This window comes from Aplidium turbinatum, chromosome 14 (genome assembly GCF_918807975.1).
Source record: "Aplidium turbinatum chromosome 14, kaAplTurb1.1, whole genome shotgun sequence".
Taxonomy (NCBI): Eukaryota; Metazoa; Chordata; class Ascidiacea; order Aplousobranchia; family Polyclinidae; genus Aplidium; species Aplidium turbinatum.
In genome coordinates this window covers 6,621,992-6,639,231 of record NC_137485.1, presented here as the reverse complement: position 1 = coordinate 6,639,231, position 17,240 = coordinate 6,621,992, and the positions used below count along the sequence as shown (strand labels likewise).

The 17,240-nt window shown below is 36.8% G+C and overlaps 1 protein-coding gene across 1 annotated transcript; it reads left to right on the top strand.

Annotated features, from left to right (window-relative positions):
• The first annotated feature begins 1,193 nt into the window (after window positions 1-1,193).
• LOC145782812 (vitamin K-dependent gamma-carboxylase-like) lies at window positions 1,194-15,489 on the top strand. The gene is made up of 17 exons (XM_082594577.1): window positions 1,194-1,442; window positions 2,232-2,393; window positions 3,178-3,343; window positions 3,503-3,581; window positions 3,823-3,929; window positions 4,597-4,760; window positions 5,788-5,956; window positions 6,311-6,395; window positions 7,167-7,295; window positions 8,683-8,840; window positions 9,430-9,602; window positions 9,998-10,122; window positions 10,661-10,799; window positions 12,159-12,195; window positions 12,923-13,036; window positions 14,321-14,425; window positions 14,758-15,489. Exons 1-17 carry the CDS (start codon window positions 1,328-1,330, stop codon window positions 14,804-14,806), a joined length of 2,076 nt encoding a protein of 691 aa, XP_082450703.1. The 5' UTR covers window positions 1,194-1,327; the 3' UTR covers window positions 14,807-15,489.
• The last annotated feature ends 1,751 nt before the right edge of the window (window positions 15,490-17,240 follow it).

Here is a 17,240-nt window from a genome sequence, read left to right as displayed (position 1 = left end):
TTAAAAGATGTGTATCACGCTTTGATTTACTGTCATTTGTAATATTGTATTTCAAGCTGGGGAAAGGCCTGTGACAGTGCACTGGATCCATTAATAAAATTACAAAAAAGGTTATAAGAATAATTACGAAACAAAATTACTATGCTCACACTAATTTTTTATTTTTCAAAATGAACATCTTGAAACTAAAAGACATACATAACATTGAAATAAAAAAACATATGTACAAAGTTCATATGAATGAGTATCCGTCTACGTATTGTGATTTATTTACAAATGCTTCATCTATTCATCAGCATGACACAAGATATCAAACAAGCAACAATTATTTCATAAACAGATCAAACACAGAATTTGGCAAGAAGTCCATGCAGGTATTGGGACCAAGGCTCTGGTCAGAGGTTCCAAGTAGGCTAAAAAACTTATCATTTCATTGTTTCAAAAAAGAGATCAAAACGTTAATTTTACAAAGCTACAGTGCATCGTAAGTGATATGTTATGGAAACCAACTTGTCAGTTGCTTCGGAAACTTTATTATTCTCTGCTTGCTTCATGGAATTTTGTGTTTTGGCCTACGTTATTATCAATATGTTTTTTTTTGTGCGTATGCTGTTGTTGAAGCGCGGGAACGTTTCAATTATTATTTTTCTCTTGTAAGCTTATTTTAAATGGCAAAATCGTAATTTCCGTAGGGTGGCAATTGACTAGTAGACCGTATGGTCGTCTCGTTGTCTCCCTGTCGGTATGGGAACTTGTGTAACTTTTGTACTGTGTATATTGCATATTTCAAACATGTACCTATGTTCCTGTTACTGACAAATAAAACATTGATTGATTCATTGATTGAGGATAAAGATTCAAAACCAACTAACCAATAAAAGCACTAAATGACAACTTGCTTAGGCTATACATCTTGTGCCACTGCCGCGACACTTCATAAATTGAATTAAAATAACATCAAACAAAAGTCTGAGTTGTTGCAAAACATAGTATTTAAATTAAAAAAAAAGATGATTTGGTTTTGAACTTTTGATCAGAATGGTTCACTTTTGAACTGTGGTTAGCGTTATCATATTTTTCCGATAAAATTAAACATGATTTTGTTTTATGGTTGACTTGACCAGACAGCTACGAGGTATTTCTGGAAATCACTCAACCATATCATTGCTAATAACATATGGTAACAGCTCACAGCTGTAACCTGCTAGTAACTAGGGTTTGACAGTTAAAGAAAGTTTATAATTTTGAGATTTGTGCTTCCTAGTTGCTGCTAATGCTTATCGTAATATAACCTTTTAGTTTGTTTGACGCGCAAAAAGTGCCGATCATGGACATTGTACTTAGCTTTGCTTTTGGTGAGGTCAGATCGTGGAAACAATTTATTGTTTTTTTGCATCAACCCAAAAGTGCTTCCGTTCTTGCCTATTCTCGAATAGTATATGGTAAGCTGATTAATCACTTTTAAAAGATGTTGTAAAGTGATTTGTCAATTAACTTTTTCTTGGTATGTTTGGTATCCTAATCCTACTAATCTGTCTTTTCTGAGATATATATGCAGTTTAGATTGAGTAAAAATGATGAAGTTAACTTTGTTTTTATAGCTTTGCTATAAAAAAACAACTTAAAAATCTGTAGAGTTCATGTACTAATTTGCGACCATTGACATAACTGCATCCACTTCAAAAGTTTGCAAATATTTTGCGATTGAAAACAATTCAACAGTTTATCAATAATATTATTACAACTTGTGTAAGTTTTATGTTTTTACGCCAATTACGTGATGTGTTTTTTAGTTTTAAAATTTTTTGTTTTTTTATGAAAAAAAACTTTCAAGCGGCATAAAAATGTAATATGTCTATGATATGTACGGTACTTGTATCAGGGCCTGTGAATTGTTGCTGTCATCGCATTATTTAGGTATTGCGTGATTTTGTACGAATTGTTTTATTAAGCGGCTTGTGCGAAACTATTCTGCAAGAATGACAGTGGTGTTTTACGCAGTTTGATATCAAAACAGTAATCACACAATGCGCTATTTCAATATTAATGCACACAACAATAACACCAAATTATTATACGCGTAAGAGTATAAAAATGTCTTTCTATTAAGTTATAAACAGTAGTACCTTTTGAGATTTTAAAGAATAGGAAAATGATTTTCTTGCTATTTACAAAAAGTAAATGTATTTTATACCATACGATAATAAAATAATCATACTAATAACTTGCAGGTATTCTCATGATTGTTGACATCCCTCAAGAAAGAGGAATGACAAGAGCGGACACAAAATATGGCGATGATTCAAACAAACTTTGTCAATTTCCTTTATTTTCTATGTTAAAACCACTTCCTTCTGATTACATGTCGTTATTATATACTATTCTTGTCGCTAGTAAGCAAACTTGGGTTAGTTATCATTTTGATGATATCCACAAATGTTGGTAGCTTTTATTAGACAATGTTTTGCAGGACTGATTGAAAAAAATAGTTTTGTGCTATATATATATATACTACAGTAGAATTCGCCTATAGTGACTTTGGCTATGGTGACACTTCGCCTATAGTGACACCTGTTGCAAAGTTTCGTTTGCATACGTAACAGTTGTTGAGTAGTTGAGTAGGTTGAGTAAGTTGAGTAGAATTCGGCTATAGTGACACTTCGGTTATGGTGACAATTTTTCCGCGGTCCCTTCAGGTGTCACTATAGGTGAATTCTAATGTAATATAATTTTATTATTTATAGTATTAAATCATAAAATTTATTTCATTATAGATGAGAGAAATGCCTATCAAGGATTATTTGGTGCAAACGTATTTCTTATTCAATGAATATTGTGTGAAGACAACAGATTGCGGTTTTCTTTAATCTAACAACATGACTATATATAATTAATAATGTCATAAATATTTCATAGATTGGCATACAAATCAGTAGCATATGGTGACCATTATTTGGGTGTTCACTTTTTTTAGAAAGTTTCAAACACATACTTGATTTGCACCATGACTCTTTATATCATATCACATCAGTTTGTTTTGATATGATCTGAACTGCAAACCAAGTGAGGGTTAAAAACCTTCTGAAAGAAGTAAACACTTGAAAAAATGGTCACCGTACGCCACAGATATAGATATTTACAGCTTATATTTTAGTTATATATATACTATTTTGATAGGCACCATTGGAATTATATTGGGTTGCTTCTACCGCTTGAGTTGCATATGCTTTACCTCTATCTATTGGTATATATTTCTACTGGACAAGTCTACGTGGAACAATCATTCATATCTTTATGGCTTATTATCTCTTTTATTTCTGTTTACTGATGCTCATCGTTATATGTAAGTTTGAAAGCAACCTTCAGTGATTTACTTCAGTTGGGTAATGTCTAAGGAATGATGACCATTTTCTAACGTTACAGTTTACAATGATGGTTAGGCAGGTTAGTTGTGTTTCAATATTTTTTCATTGTATTTCTGACTCTGTGTAATTTCTTCAAGGTCTGTGGATGGGCTCTTTCGAAGCAAAATACGCAACAGCCATGTTCCACATTGGCATTACACCTTGTTACGATTTCAGGTAAATCTCATCAAAGAATGTCATGTAAATACTACAGTTGTGGAAGACTTTGTGTGGTTGCCCAAACAGCAAAGTCTGTCATTTTTACATTGATTCAACATCTGCAAGTTGCAGACTGCAACAACATAAAATTGATGGATTTTGCTGTTTAGGTAAAGTGTCCTGACTTTGTGAGATACATGAATCTAGAAATGTGTCGATGGAAATTGTTTATCATTAAAATACTCAATTTATTTCTCAGGTATTTCTCGTTTATTTTTATGCTGGACTAAAGAAAACTGAGATGGATTGGTTAATGGGTTATTCAATGCATAAGTTGACAAGGCATTGGGTGTTTGATCCCATTAGGTGAGCATTTAAAACCTTTTTAATATTATTGTGATTTGATCGGTAGTCATTGTCAACTGCTATGGAAAGGTTTGGGCAAGTGGTATACAAGTAGCCTACTGCATTACATTTGCTGCTAAGCTTTGTTGATCTTTTCTGCTTTTAATAAAACATTATATTTTATGTATAAAAAAGTCTTGAAATGTTGCTAAATTACGTTGCGTAGCCTATAAATAATTTGAACATCACAAATGCAATTGAAAAAATTGCTTTGTCAATGTGTGTTGTTTCGGTATGGTTTATTGCTAGTGATTAATTTCTACATTAATAACTTTTAGAGCACTATAAAAACTGGTATGTCCGTAGTTTTGCTGGTATGCATGCGTGGTATCTAATGAATGAACCTGATGTATAATGGGTAGCCTACAGCTGGTTTTTTTATACATGCAAAACATTTTTCAATAATAAGATTTTAATATCTCTTAGGTTTCCATTACACACCCACTGATTCTGACCCACATTCAGTATGGTATAGCTGAAATTTAACCGTATCTATGACCGTCGTTGGTCTAGACATGTAGCATACACTGCTTAACTTTTTAACTGCTTGTTTAGTGGAATTCATATTTGTTTATGAAATTAAACGCCATTAATAATTAAATACACTACAAAATCTTTGCGTTTCCAGATTATTTTTAAGTGAATCGATGATGGACTTGGTAGTTGTTCACTATGGTGGCTTCCTTCTTGACATCTCGGCTGGATTTCTTTTGTTTTTTGATAAAACTAGATATATTGGATTTACGATGTGTGGGATGTTCCACATCATGAATTCTCAATTGTTTAACATAGGTTGGAACAAATTCAATTTATTTTATGCTTAAGCTTTTCATTCAGATATGTTAGCATATATATAAATAGTGAAATCTCTTTGGCTAAAAAAGTTGCAGTACCAGTATATATATATATATATGTATTATGTATATATGTACCAGTATATATAAAATCAAATATAGTTATTACTATCTGAAGCCTTACAAATTGTTTCACCTAACACGGATCATCAGAAGGTCTTATTCAAATAGAAGCTTTTTTGCTTAGCATTGAGCACTTTTTTGTAGTATTGATAGTTTTCATTGTTTTACCAACTGGTATATATAATTATATATGTATATAGAATGCTGCTGCTCGGCTAATTACTTTAACACGTAAACGTGAGCATATCACTCTTATACTAAAATCCCTGCATTGGCTTCCAGTATTGTATCGTATTCGCTTCAAAATATGTCTATTAATTTATAAAGTTTTCCATGGTTTTGCTCCGAACTATCTGGACACTTTGCTTGTTCATTATAAACCTGCCAGAACTTTGTGTTCTCAACATCAATTGCTCTTGTGCAACCCTTCATGTAAGACACAATATGGAAATCGTACTTTCCCAGTTGTTGCTGCCAGTTGCTGGAACTGTTTGCCTATTTGTGTGATTGTGTGAAAGAAGCTGAAAATTTAAATGAATTCAAAGCTCGCTTGAAAACGTTCTATTTCAATGAACATTATGACTGAATGTACCGTATTAATTATCACCATTGTCATGTACAGCGCCCAGGAGCATAGTTTGACTGTGGATGTGGCGCTATATAAATATTGTTATTATTATTATTATTATTTTTTTTTCCAGTATATATAAAAGTTGTGTTTTTTCCAGCTCACTATCTAGTAGAAAGAGTATTACATTTGTTTACAATTTTATAAATACTTGTTGAAATTTTTCTCGATATTTAGCGTTGAATTTTCATTATTTAAATACTTAGATTGGTAGAGCTATATTATTTTATAACTACTTATGTAGTTATCAAATTAGTAAAAACTATTATTTCAGGCATGTTTCCATATATGATGATTGCGACGATGTTTGTGTTCTGTGCTCATGATTCATTTCAACGCTTCATAGAAAAGATCTGTTCTTGTATGCGATCTAATGGTAAAGCTCCGACACAGCAAAACACTTCTTGCATATATAAAAATGGCAAAGGGCCCATTAAGATAAGGTAGGCTATCGTATCTACTGTAGAAAACTCAATCTGCAATTTGTATAACTGTGAAGTAATATTTTTTGGAAAGCTAGTGTATGAATTATATCTACTATATAACGATATATTATTATATATATATAAAAGTGTATGTTTGTGCTGTGTTAAGCATTCATGCTCTAAAATGTAGTTTTTTTTAAATAATAAGTTTATGCTTGACGTTTTAGATTTTAAGTTAGTCGTAATTTAAGAGTTTTCAAATCCTCGATCACAAACGTATTCCAATTCCTCCTTTTTACACCTTTTTCACATTTACCTTTAAAAATGTTTTGATTTGTTTGAACATACTGATAGTTGTGTTTCCAATTTTAGTTGGAAACAAACATTTGCAGCCGTGTTTACTGTTGCTTACATCATGGAGCAACTATTTCTTCCCTACTCTCATTTTATTACAAAGGTAAGTTTCTAGATAGCTTTGTTGGCTTGTCTTCGACTAAATCCGTCTGTTCTCTAAGAACTTCCAACAGCAAGCCGTTGTTGCCCAACAACTTGGTTCAGGGCTGTGTCGACAACTTCAAACTGGCAAGCAACACTACTGACTTAAATAATATATTCAATTCACAGCAGTAGCGGATTCAGAACGTAATTTATGGGTGGGTCTAGGAAATATCTTGGTTGGCCTTCACCAATAATGCCACGGCGGGCCAGCATGCAAAAACTTAGTGTTACCGAATATCTCTTACAAATGCTGTGAAATAGTGATGCCACAGACAATTCAGTGCCACTTGGTTGTTCTAGTGTTAAACATTAATATGTTATTTTTTTCATGAATCTGATTTTGGGTGGGCCCACTGTCAATCTGGGTGGGCCTGTCTGTACCAATCAGACCCACCCGGTAGATCCGCCCCTGATTCACAGTTAGCTACCAAGCAGTCAACATTTTGCGTAATACTGTATTTGAATTCCTAAGTAGTTCTACTAAGTAGTCCTGCCAAGCCGGTAATGCTAAGTTGGCACCTGACTGCATCTAGACAGCAATAGATACGTGTTTCAGTCAAGAGGCTGTTTCATTGGTACCTCTTCACTAATTCTGCAAAGTTCTAATATTTAAAGGTCTTCACTGCCAATATGGCTACTCTGTTGTTGCTCTCCGTGCATTACTGAGCATCAGTTTCTGCGTTAAGTTGCGTAACAAAGCTTATTGTTGTTTGTTTGTGATGCGGTGCAGGGGTACAATGGCTGGACGGAAGGGCCGTATGGTTACAGCTGGGACATGATGGTCCATTCATTCAGCAACCAACATACCAGAATCACCTACCGAGATAAGCACGGAGAGCAAGGTTATTTGAAACCAGGGGTAAATGTTTTTAATGAAACATTGCACAATGTTTAGATGCCGTAAACACGATGTAAAATTATATTCTTTTTGCTGTCACTTGACGGTAATTGAAAAAAAAATGTTCGAAAAAAAGTGACGTGTCAAAACTTTTAAACTATGGTAGCTCGTCATTCGATGAGCTGGTAGTGTAAACAATGGTGCAAACAATATTCGATGAGCTGGTAGTGTAAACAATGGTGCAAACAATCCGTCTAATCCAGTGCTTATAAGCAAGGTGCGGTGTATTTTGTACACCTCCAGGGCGTGGCTACCTGTGAAACTTTATAATTTTTATTTTGGTTGCCATATTTTACTGAACAATGCCCCCGAATATAGTCTTCGTACATCAGGGGTGCCCAAATTTATTTAAGTCGCCTTTTGCGAGTCTTGACATCCTTATCAAATTTTCAATCACTTTTTCCCTTGACATTCGGCCTCAGCTTTAAGAATGTGTAGTATATTCTAGAGCTCAGACGGGGGTCGCAGATAGAAGTTCACGTTTTTTGGGTGCAGACAGTTAGTTCCCTGCCCAATAGGTGCGCACTGTCATGTAGGTGCTATTGTGTAAATTACACTCATGATTATTTATCAGAAATGCTTGATTATGCAACAATTCTTCCCGCTCTCCCCTTAATCTTATACATTATGACTTGCCAGCTATAATCAGCAAATGGGCGTTTTATTTTTAATTTGTTTTCGATTCGAAATGCATCTCAAATGCCCCCTTGAGAATATCGTGCGTGCGCCACTATCTAGACTTTACTGGGAATAGCACCTAAATGACCGGGCGCAGCACCTAAATATCCTGACGCCACAGTGTGCGCACCCACAGTATTTGGCAGGCGCCTAACTATCTGCACCTAAAAGACGTGCTCCGAAAAGTAATGTTCTTTCTGGCCGTACTTTGGGCACTGCTAGTCTATATCATCGTCATCCATTCGAGCGTACCCGGACACCATTAACGTTGTTTTTCAAAACATTTATGTCCCTCATAAACTTTGACAGTTCATGTCTCTGCACTCCCGTGTCCTGATCTTATTGATAGCGAAAGTTTTCACTTGCCGACCCCTTGTTCTAGTGCCTTTAAATTTTCTGAATAAATCTGACCCGATAGTAACAATTTTGGATTTGAAATCATACTGTATCATACCATGTATGCAATGCGAAATTGTTAAACATTCAATAGCACTGAAAATGAAGACAGTTTAGTTATCAAAACGTTTGTTAATCATGAGTTTACTATCTATATTTAAGGCTCTCTATTTTTTGGGAAATTGATTTTGAGTAAACCCAAAATGTTGTACGGCTGCAAAATGCTCTTACCAATCTTATGCATCAAGTAACTTCAGTTGATGAAATCTTTCAGGCTTTTCTTCGCTCAAGCAAGTCACGTTGGTCCTCCCATCCTGACATGACAATCCAGTACGCTCGTTGTCTCAAGGAAAGATTGATCAGTTTCAACATCGAAGAACCGTCGGTTTATTTTGACGTGTGGAAGTCAATGAATGGAAGGTTTCAACAAAGGTGGTTGAGTTTAGTTGTTTGTTTAAACTAAGGTACTTAGATTAGTCCCACAATTCCAAACACACCGAAGAAAAGTATAAGTAAATCTCAAAGAAAATTTTGAGGTATGCAGTAAGCCTTGTAACTAGTTAATAAATCTTAAAAGAAACACACGAACCACGGTACAAACAATACTTTTTTGTTAAAGCGTTTGGGCCTTATGCCAACCCAGGGAGTCGCTTTGTGTCTGAACTTGGTGTATGAGAGACAAGCATCTCTGATGCTATGTTATTGTTCGCGGTCTATCACAGGACTAGGAATATACCAACTTCCATTGGTTGAACGTAAGTCCCACAGCTGTGCAACATACCCAGCAAAATTGGTCTTTTTTATATTCCTTTATCATCAACCAATGTCGATGTTAGAATGGCAGTTTTTGCTTGCCGAAAACAACTTAGACAAAGTAGAGGATGTTTCTACAGACGTTGAATCAATATAAAAATGATTGATTTGCTTTCTGGGTATCAAATCGTGAATAAGTTGAAAATTTTCTAAATTAAAACTCAATTGTCTACCATGCTAAGTCCTTATCTTTGTCGACATGTTTCAGGGCTGTCAACCCCACGGTGGACCTGGCCAGTTACGATTGGTCACCTTTTCAACCCGCTGAGTTTGTCCTTCCAGTACTATCAGAGTTGTCTGGTTGGCGCGATAAGTTGCTCTCAATGAGGGAGGAGATCAAGAATCAGTCCTTGAGCGTCGTATTTGTCGCTGATTTTCCAGGTAACTAAACCTCTGAGACAATTTGAAAAGTGCTTTATTTGTTACAGTTTGAAGTTATATAAAACACGAACTATCTATTACTTGTAATGTTGTTCCAACATTCTACCTAGTAGCTACACGTCCGTCTTCCATTGCTTGAAAGTACCATAGCATGATATTTTATTTTGAAAGTCAATATTTGGTATCTCAAACCAACCTTGTTTGGTGTCAGCACATTCTTCGTTTTTATTCCATTTTAATCGTGAATTTCGCATGCGAACCTTCAGTACAGCCATTGCGATTGAATATTTTCTTGGTGGTTTTAATTTTGTGGGAAAAACTTTATTGAAGAAAGGCTTTGTTAGTTGCAAGCTTAATGCAGCGTTGTGAAAGTGTTCATGTTTTGTTTCTTATAGGTATGACACTTGAAAACTTCGTGCAAGAAGATTTCACTAACACGACAATTGAGGTACTTGAAGGTAGGATATCTGTGGCAGTGTCTAAAACCAACACATCACTCGCACCCGGTCAGACCATACAGGTAAGCAACCGCCTGCTTTTGTCCTTGACTGTAGACATCACTCTCAAGAACTTCCCATGTGCTTTTTTTAACCGTGTCATCATTACATGAATGTTTTGGGTTTGTAGTACTATGTCATTTGTTGGTTTGTTTGTATTGTAAACGGTTGTAGTCGCTTGTACTAGAAGGCCTATGGAAAAATTCGCTTATTGCGTTTGCCAGTCATGTATTGAAGTATTAAGAGCTTAGACTATCGCATAATACGGCTGAGAAGCTTCGAAAATTAACGGTGCTATTGTCACAGCGCAATGTGTTCTGCTTTCTTTTGGCGGGACGGCGGCCATTCGCTTTTAGCCCTTATTCGGGTTTGAACTTTCATTGGCACGAATCGGAATTCATATCACACGAACAGGCTGTGTCAATATAGCACTGGCAAGAGCAACAAACCGGTCCAATACGCCCACAGATCATATTTCAAAAAATCTCTGCTGTCGTCGCTTGACTTGATACACCAGTCACAGGGTGGCACCGCTGCTCATTTCAAACCGCACCATTTCAGGTCCCGAGTGGCGAGTTCCACTATGTGACCACCACATCCACGAAACCTTCCTGCTATTTCTACAAGTACCACAACGGAACCGAACAGGATCTAGCGGAGCGAGTGGAAAACTATAGGAAAAAAAACGAAGCTGCTTCTGGCAAGTCGTCTCGTAATTTTTGTATTTTTGTTAAGTTACTTTCATTTTTAATTGCATTGCTTATATCAGTGGTTCCCAACCTTTTTGACCTTGCGGCACCCTATCAAAAAGACAAATAGTTCGCGGCACCCTTGCAAAACTGGATCAATCTCATGAGGTTTCTGTATTTCAAATAACTGTATGAAATAACACAGAATGAGTTGTACAGTATAGTGCGCGTAAATAAATGCATTTATTCAAAAGTCAGTGTGAAATTTGGGCTTTTTTATGAAATTTGGGCTAATAAGTCCCTTAATATCTGGGGGTACATTTGATAAAGCCACTCGCATTTCTTCTTCGACTATGCGCAGTCGTTCTCGATTTTTAGTTTTTATGTTCGTTAATACGGAAAATCCACTCTCACATAGGTATGACGCAGAAAACTGCAGCAAAAGCACAACAGCTTTCTTTCCAACGGAAGGATATTAATTTTGATTTTTTTATCCAGAACTCGTCAAATTTGTATCCAATGTTATAATGGTTCGCAAGAAATCGTGCAATTTTATAATCGTGCTGGTTCACACAATTCGATAATCCATCACTGCAATGTGACTTTGTGCGCCGTGGAACGCGAAATATAATTATGAAACCCGGCAATAATGATGCGCTTGGTTGGTTGGTTTTGAATCTTTATCCTCGGACTGACAAAGCCTTGATTGGTTATTCCTGGTATTTTTACATACTTGTAGAGGCTCTTGACAAATGGCCGGTTACCGAGATTGTCAGAGTGAAGTTTTCGGATTGTTGAAGTGTGGTTGCAGGGAATTATTCCATCCATTAGGTGCCGCTGAATGGAAAGCAGTCCTGAAATGCGTTGCTCAAGCGCACACCCCGATAATCGAATCAGCGCAGCGTGATCTTGAGCCGGGCGCGTATCCACTGAGCTATCGGGGCGGACGTTTTTATGGAAAAAAAACAACAACGAGTCAAAATCTTTTTCACGCTGTTTTTCCTGGGTGAGAAAACAAAGGCTCACCGCGGATTAGAGTTAAAATAAATAAATAAATTCCGCACTTAACGGGTTAAAGAAATATTGGGCCACAGTATTGCAATATCTCAACATCTCGCGGCACCCTTGAGCATTGCGATTGGCACCCCAGGGTGCCGCGACACCTCGGTTGGGAAGCACTGGCTTATATACTCAAATAGACAGGTAGCTTTGAAAATGAACTTGTAATTGATTCTTTAATGCCTAAAAGCACTACGCATTTGCTTCAATATCGAGCAAGTATTTTGAAAATATTTAGACTTTGAAAATCTCAGACCTAGTTGGCTTGTACATGATTGGCAATTTTTGAAACTCTGTGTCTTATTCAACAGGTTCTTCGATTTTGGTGGACACTGATGAAGATCCATTGTAAGTCGGTTGTAACTGTTGGCGTCAGATTCATCTCATTATTCATTGCGGTCATGTAAACCAACGTTGATTCAACCAGACTGCAAATCGGTTGTTTTTACCTTGATTCAACGTCTGCAGAAGTTGGATCAAAATTTGCTGTCTGAGCATAAGCTTAACTATGACGATGAACAGCTGTTCTCAAGCATAAGTACAAAAAGGCTTGAGAACAGCTGTTCATCGTCTGTACAAAAAGAAACTAAAATTGAACGCTTGATCTTCTACCTACAGCGTTGCCCTTTCCGTCAAAATTGCTGACAATCGGATTTCGTCAGTATCTTGGAATCTTCTTTCTTAATGGCATTGTTAGATAATTTTAACTTTTTAAGTCGAGAATTAACTTTTTAACTATTTAAGTCGAGAATTTTAAGATAAATGTTTTAACTGTTTCGTATAATTAAGAGTTTTGGTTCGTCTGAAAAACGGAGTCAGTCTTGCAAAGAATTCTAATCGTGTACAGTTGGCTCGTCTTAAGCCTCGTGAAAAACGGGCTAATGTGACAAATGAGCAAATGTAGAAAAAGAAAAAATTATATAAACTCAACAACATAGACCAAGACGAAGCAAAATGATTGAGGGATAAGTAGAAGTTAAACAGGATCATGCTGTTTCGACACTTTTGCCATCACATCAATAGCTACTACTTTCAGCGCCAAATTACTTGGTTTATTCACTGTACTTCCTTTCAGGGTGGTGCAAATGTACGAGAAGCAGGAATTGTGGAAACGGAGCCAGGAAAGTCGGACCTTATTTGACAATGCTTCGTTTTTCGTAATCAAAAAGTTTCACATTTTCCGACGAAGGTTTGTCCATTTTATGGAGTCCTCCTTTTGCATGAAACCAATGTGCAGGAAATGGCCATATTTACAGCGTCTTTCGCCATAATTGTTGCCAGACAAAGAATTCTGTCCTAATTTGAGAAAATTTTTAATGTGTTGGACAAAGATTTGTAATTTGGAAAATTTGTAAGTCCTGGGCTAAGAGCAAACCTAACCTGAGAACTTTTTGAAAATTTAAAAACTTCTATAAATTTAGGACATGATTTTTTTATCTGGCAACACTGTTTCGAATCAAAACTTTTGATCGCACATTATGGCGAAACCCCCGTTCATAAAACCTCTTCCTAAAGTTGATGGTAGGTGGTGCAAACCCAGGTCAGTGTAACCACATCCAGTGCTGCCATATTGCATATCTCGTTTAGTACCATATTATGACGGAACGTTTTTTCCGTGCCACATTTATTTGCCGATGAGTGCCAAACCCTTTGTGCATGGTGGAATGAAGTGGCCAACTCTTGTTCGTTCTTTGATTGAGCTTGACTTTAGTTGGTCATCAATTGCGTGGCCGAGTGGTGAGAACGTCTGCACGACGTTCGAAAGGACGTGGATTCGACACCGCTCCAGAGCACGCGGCTGTGTCTCGGCAAAGACACTTAATGAAAAGCCAAAATAAAGGGAGCAGCTGACTCGAAGACTAACCCGTCACTCCGCTGCCTGCTGTTTATATTACATCTGTGGTCGCAATGTATTGTATGTTGCCGCAATGGGCGCAAAATAGAACATGATTATGATTCTTGTGAGGCTGGTCGTACACTTATGTTTAAGTTAATTTTACGAGTTGAAACGCTTTTGCAACGCAATTATTTTGCAATCCAACTATTGTCAAACCACTGTTTCAAAAGCCATACAAAGTAATTGTGTTTCCATGTTAAGTTTTGGTGAAAACTTACAGCAGTGTTTCCAATGTAAAATTTGACAAACAAGTAGCAAAACAATTTTTCGTTCTCTCTCAGTCTAGAGACAGTTTGTTAGCATCATAACAGATGGAATATCTGAAAGAGTTTAAAGTTGTAATTTTGTGGATTGCAACTTAATAACAACTTGACTTAAAATACATATCAGGTTAAAGTACTATTGTTATTTGCCTTTATGCAAGTATATCTGCTGTACATCAGTTATATCAGTACATTTGTTGCTGTATCGTAACTTGTTTGTTTTTCTGTTAACATTTTCCGACATTGCTCACTTTGTATTAAAGATTCAAAATTTGTCTTGAAAACTTGCTTATATTTGTTATTGCTGTTGTAGTTTCCTGTTGTCTTGCTACGCGATACGTAATATCGCCTTCGGAAGACCTAAAGAAGAACAACTGGAAGCTGAAAGAAAGCACATGGACAATTGGCTGGGGACAGAGTAAGTATTGTTACTGCAGAAGTACTATGTCGTTGCAATGGTCCAAGATTTAGCACATTCAGCTTATCAATTTCTAGCTGTATGTGCAATTTTGATCGTATTGAAGTAGGTTGTGTTAGGTCTTCATTGAGAGCCATTCATTGAAGCCCGCTACAAGTGTGCAAACTTGCCAAGGTTAAGTTCTTAAGGAAATAATTATTTTTTGTGATTTACATTCCACGGCTTGTCAATGATTTAGAATAAGTGTTGTAGTTTTTTTGTACATTGTATAGCGCATTGTTCTTCTAGACCTGAAAAAATAATATTTTATAAACCACAAATTAATTCTTCAGACAGGAGGAACTGCAGAGCAATGACCATCATTCTAAAACAGAATTGTGATGCTGCCTATCTCGCACACATTCAACTCGTCGTCATCTGGTTGGTTCCTTCCTCTCATCGAAAGCTGGGGGCAATGAAGCGCCAAGTTTCTTTGCATAGAATTATTGCTGATCATGTCGCCAAAATGTTTCGGTTTTTTCGTTTTAAATGTTTGTAGAATTACCACGTTTCTGTGCTTTATAAATAATAACATTTCGTTCGTGAGTTTTTCCTTTCATGAAATTTTAAGCACGTATTCTTCCATAAGTCCACATTACCTATGTAACAAGCATACACATTTTAACGGCATGCCAAATTGACTAAAAAATTTTTGTCAATGTAACGTTACGCAATGTAGAACAACTTTGGAATAAGTGATTTGCGTTGATCCAAAATTCCCAAGGTCTTGTTTTCATTTTGTCCAGCTTGACATGGACACAGAGTTGCCATAACTTTTAATGTAAAATTTTACACTGAACTCTGTGTTTTACTTTGTATGAAGTTTGTAGTGTTACACTTCGCCATCCTAACTGATACATGGCTTTTGTATTTGCTTGAAGTTGATTATTTCCCTGCAGTATGGGTCAGTTTACTCTTACGGATGTTTAAAGATACATCCTTTGCGTTAAATGTATTTCTCATCAATTATCATTACATTCCTGCCGTCTTGTCTTATATTATCTCATAAATAAAGTGCAATCATGAACTTACGAATTTCTAATTGTGCCAATGAGCGATTACCAGCAGTAAAGGGACGGTGCGCATTGGATAGTGTCTGTGGCGAGCGTCCCAGACTGCAAAAGCTGTCCTTTTTGCATTCACCCAACTTAGGGATGGTAGAAGTAGGGGATTGCTCACTCAAAAAGAAGGTGGACAACTGGAGGGTCATAGTGTTATGACAAAATTTAGTGCAACTAAAGCTTGAGGTCTACCGCCATATGTCGCATACCCAGGTGCAGCGTGTTTGACCTGTCTACGAGTGTACAAAGTGTGTATTGCCAAAATAAACGATTAAACGTATGAAAATATGTGATATCATGCTTATGTAATGCTATAGTAGTTATAATAATGCAGCAATAGATTTCACGCTACAATAGTAACAGTAGTTAACCTCACACTGCTGTAGCAAGGTTCTGTCGATGTTCTAGCATCCTAAACATCGCGCAAAATATAGCATTTCATTTGTTAAAAATGAATTTGCGTAACAGCAAACAAAACTTTTTGCAGTTCTGCCAATTTTTAAATTTTGCAGTGACCCTCCAGCTGTCCATATCGCAAAAAAAATCAATAAGCGAGTCGTCCCGTTATTCCACTGTCCCTAACCCAACTATATCAGTGGGAACGCAAGCTACAACTGAGCTGCTGGAAGAAGATTTCTCACATTTTGGCAATCCAATTACAATAGTATCAGACAACGCCACAAGTTTTAAATCTGAGGAGTTCCAGCAGTGGTGCAAAGAAAGGGGTATAGAGCACTTCACAGGGGCAACTTATCACCCAGCAACGAACGGGGCTGCAGAACGGCTTGTCCAGTCGTTCAAGCAAGCACTGAAGAAGTCGAGCTAGCCACCCAAGCATGCACTTCTAGAGTTTTTAATGCTATAGGCCTACTAAAGAACACCGCTATCAAATGGCTTATCACCAGGTGAACTGCTATCGGGTTCACGTCATGCTACCGTCATCACCCCATTTTGCACAAAGAAAGCAAGGAAATGCGGAAGCACTTCAGAGCGTGGAAAGACCTAAGTTCGAAGTGGAAACTCCCTGTTATACGCTGTATTGCAGACCCCGACGGACACGAGACCCTAAGTGGGTCCCAGCTGTGGTAACGAAAGTGTTCGGTAGCCGCAGTGTAAACGTGCGGGTATTACCCCACGGTCCGATGTGGAAAAGGCACATCGAACAGCTACAACAGCGTTTCGACCATCCAGTAGATGAAGCAGATGTGGAAACATCCAATCCTGTCCAACAACCACCAAGAAAGTCTTCAAGAAGACGTAAGCCAAAAAGAATGTTTGAATGTTAACTCTTTCACAGGTTTTCAGAGTAGAAGGGAGGTGTTGTGTATAGCTACGGGTCATTGCTTTTAGATTCGATATATGGTCTGCGGAAAGTTGCATGAAAGCTGTATTTAATGAGGCGTAAACTCTCGTGCTAAGACGTTGCTGTATCTTTATGCAGTGATAGATATAGTTCGTGAGGTAGGCCTACATTGCGTTGTTATTGTGTTGTCTAACTTATAAACGTTTCGTTCAATATACTAAAAACCTATATCTCACCGAAGTAACTCCTGACTTAATAACGAGGCATAAGTAAGAATACAACAACAGGCCAATACAAAAATCATAAAAAAAAAAACGCATGAGAATGAAACGGCAAAGCAGAGGAGAGGTAAAATCAAACAAACAACACAAGTCAATAACGCAAAATTACCATTACGTGAAGACATTTAGCA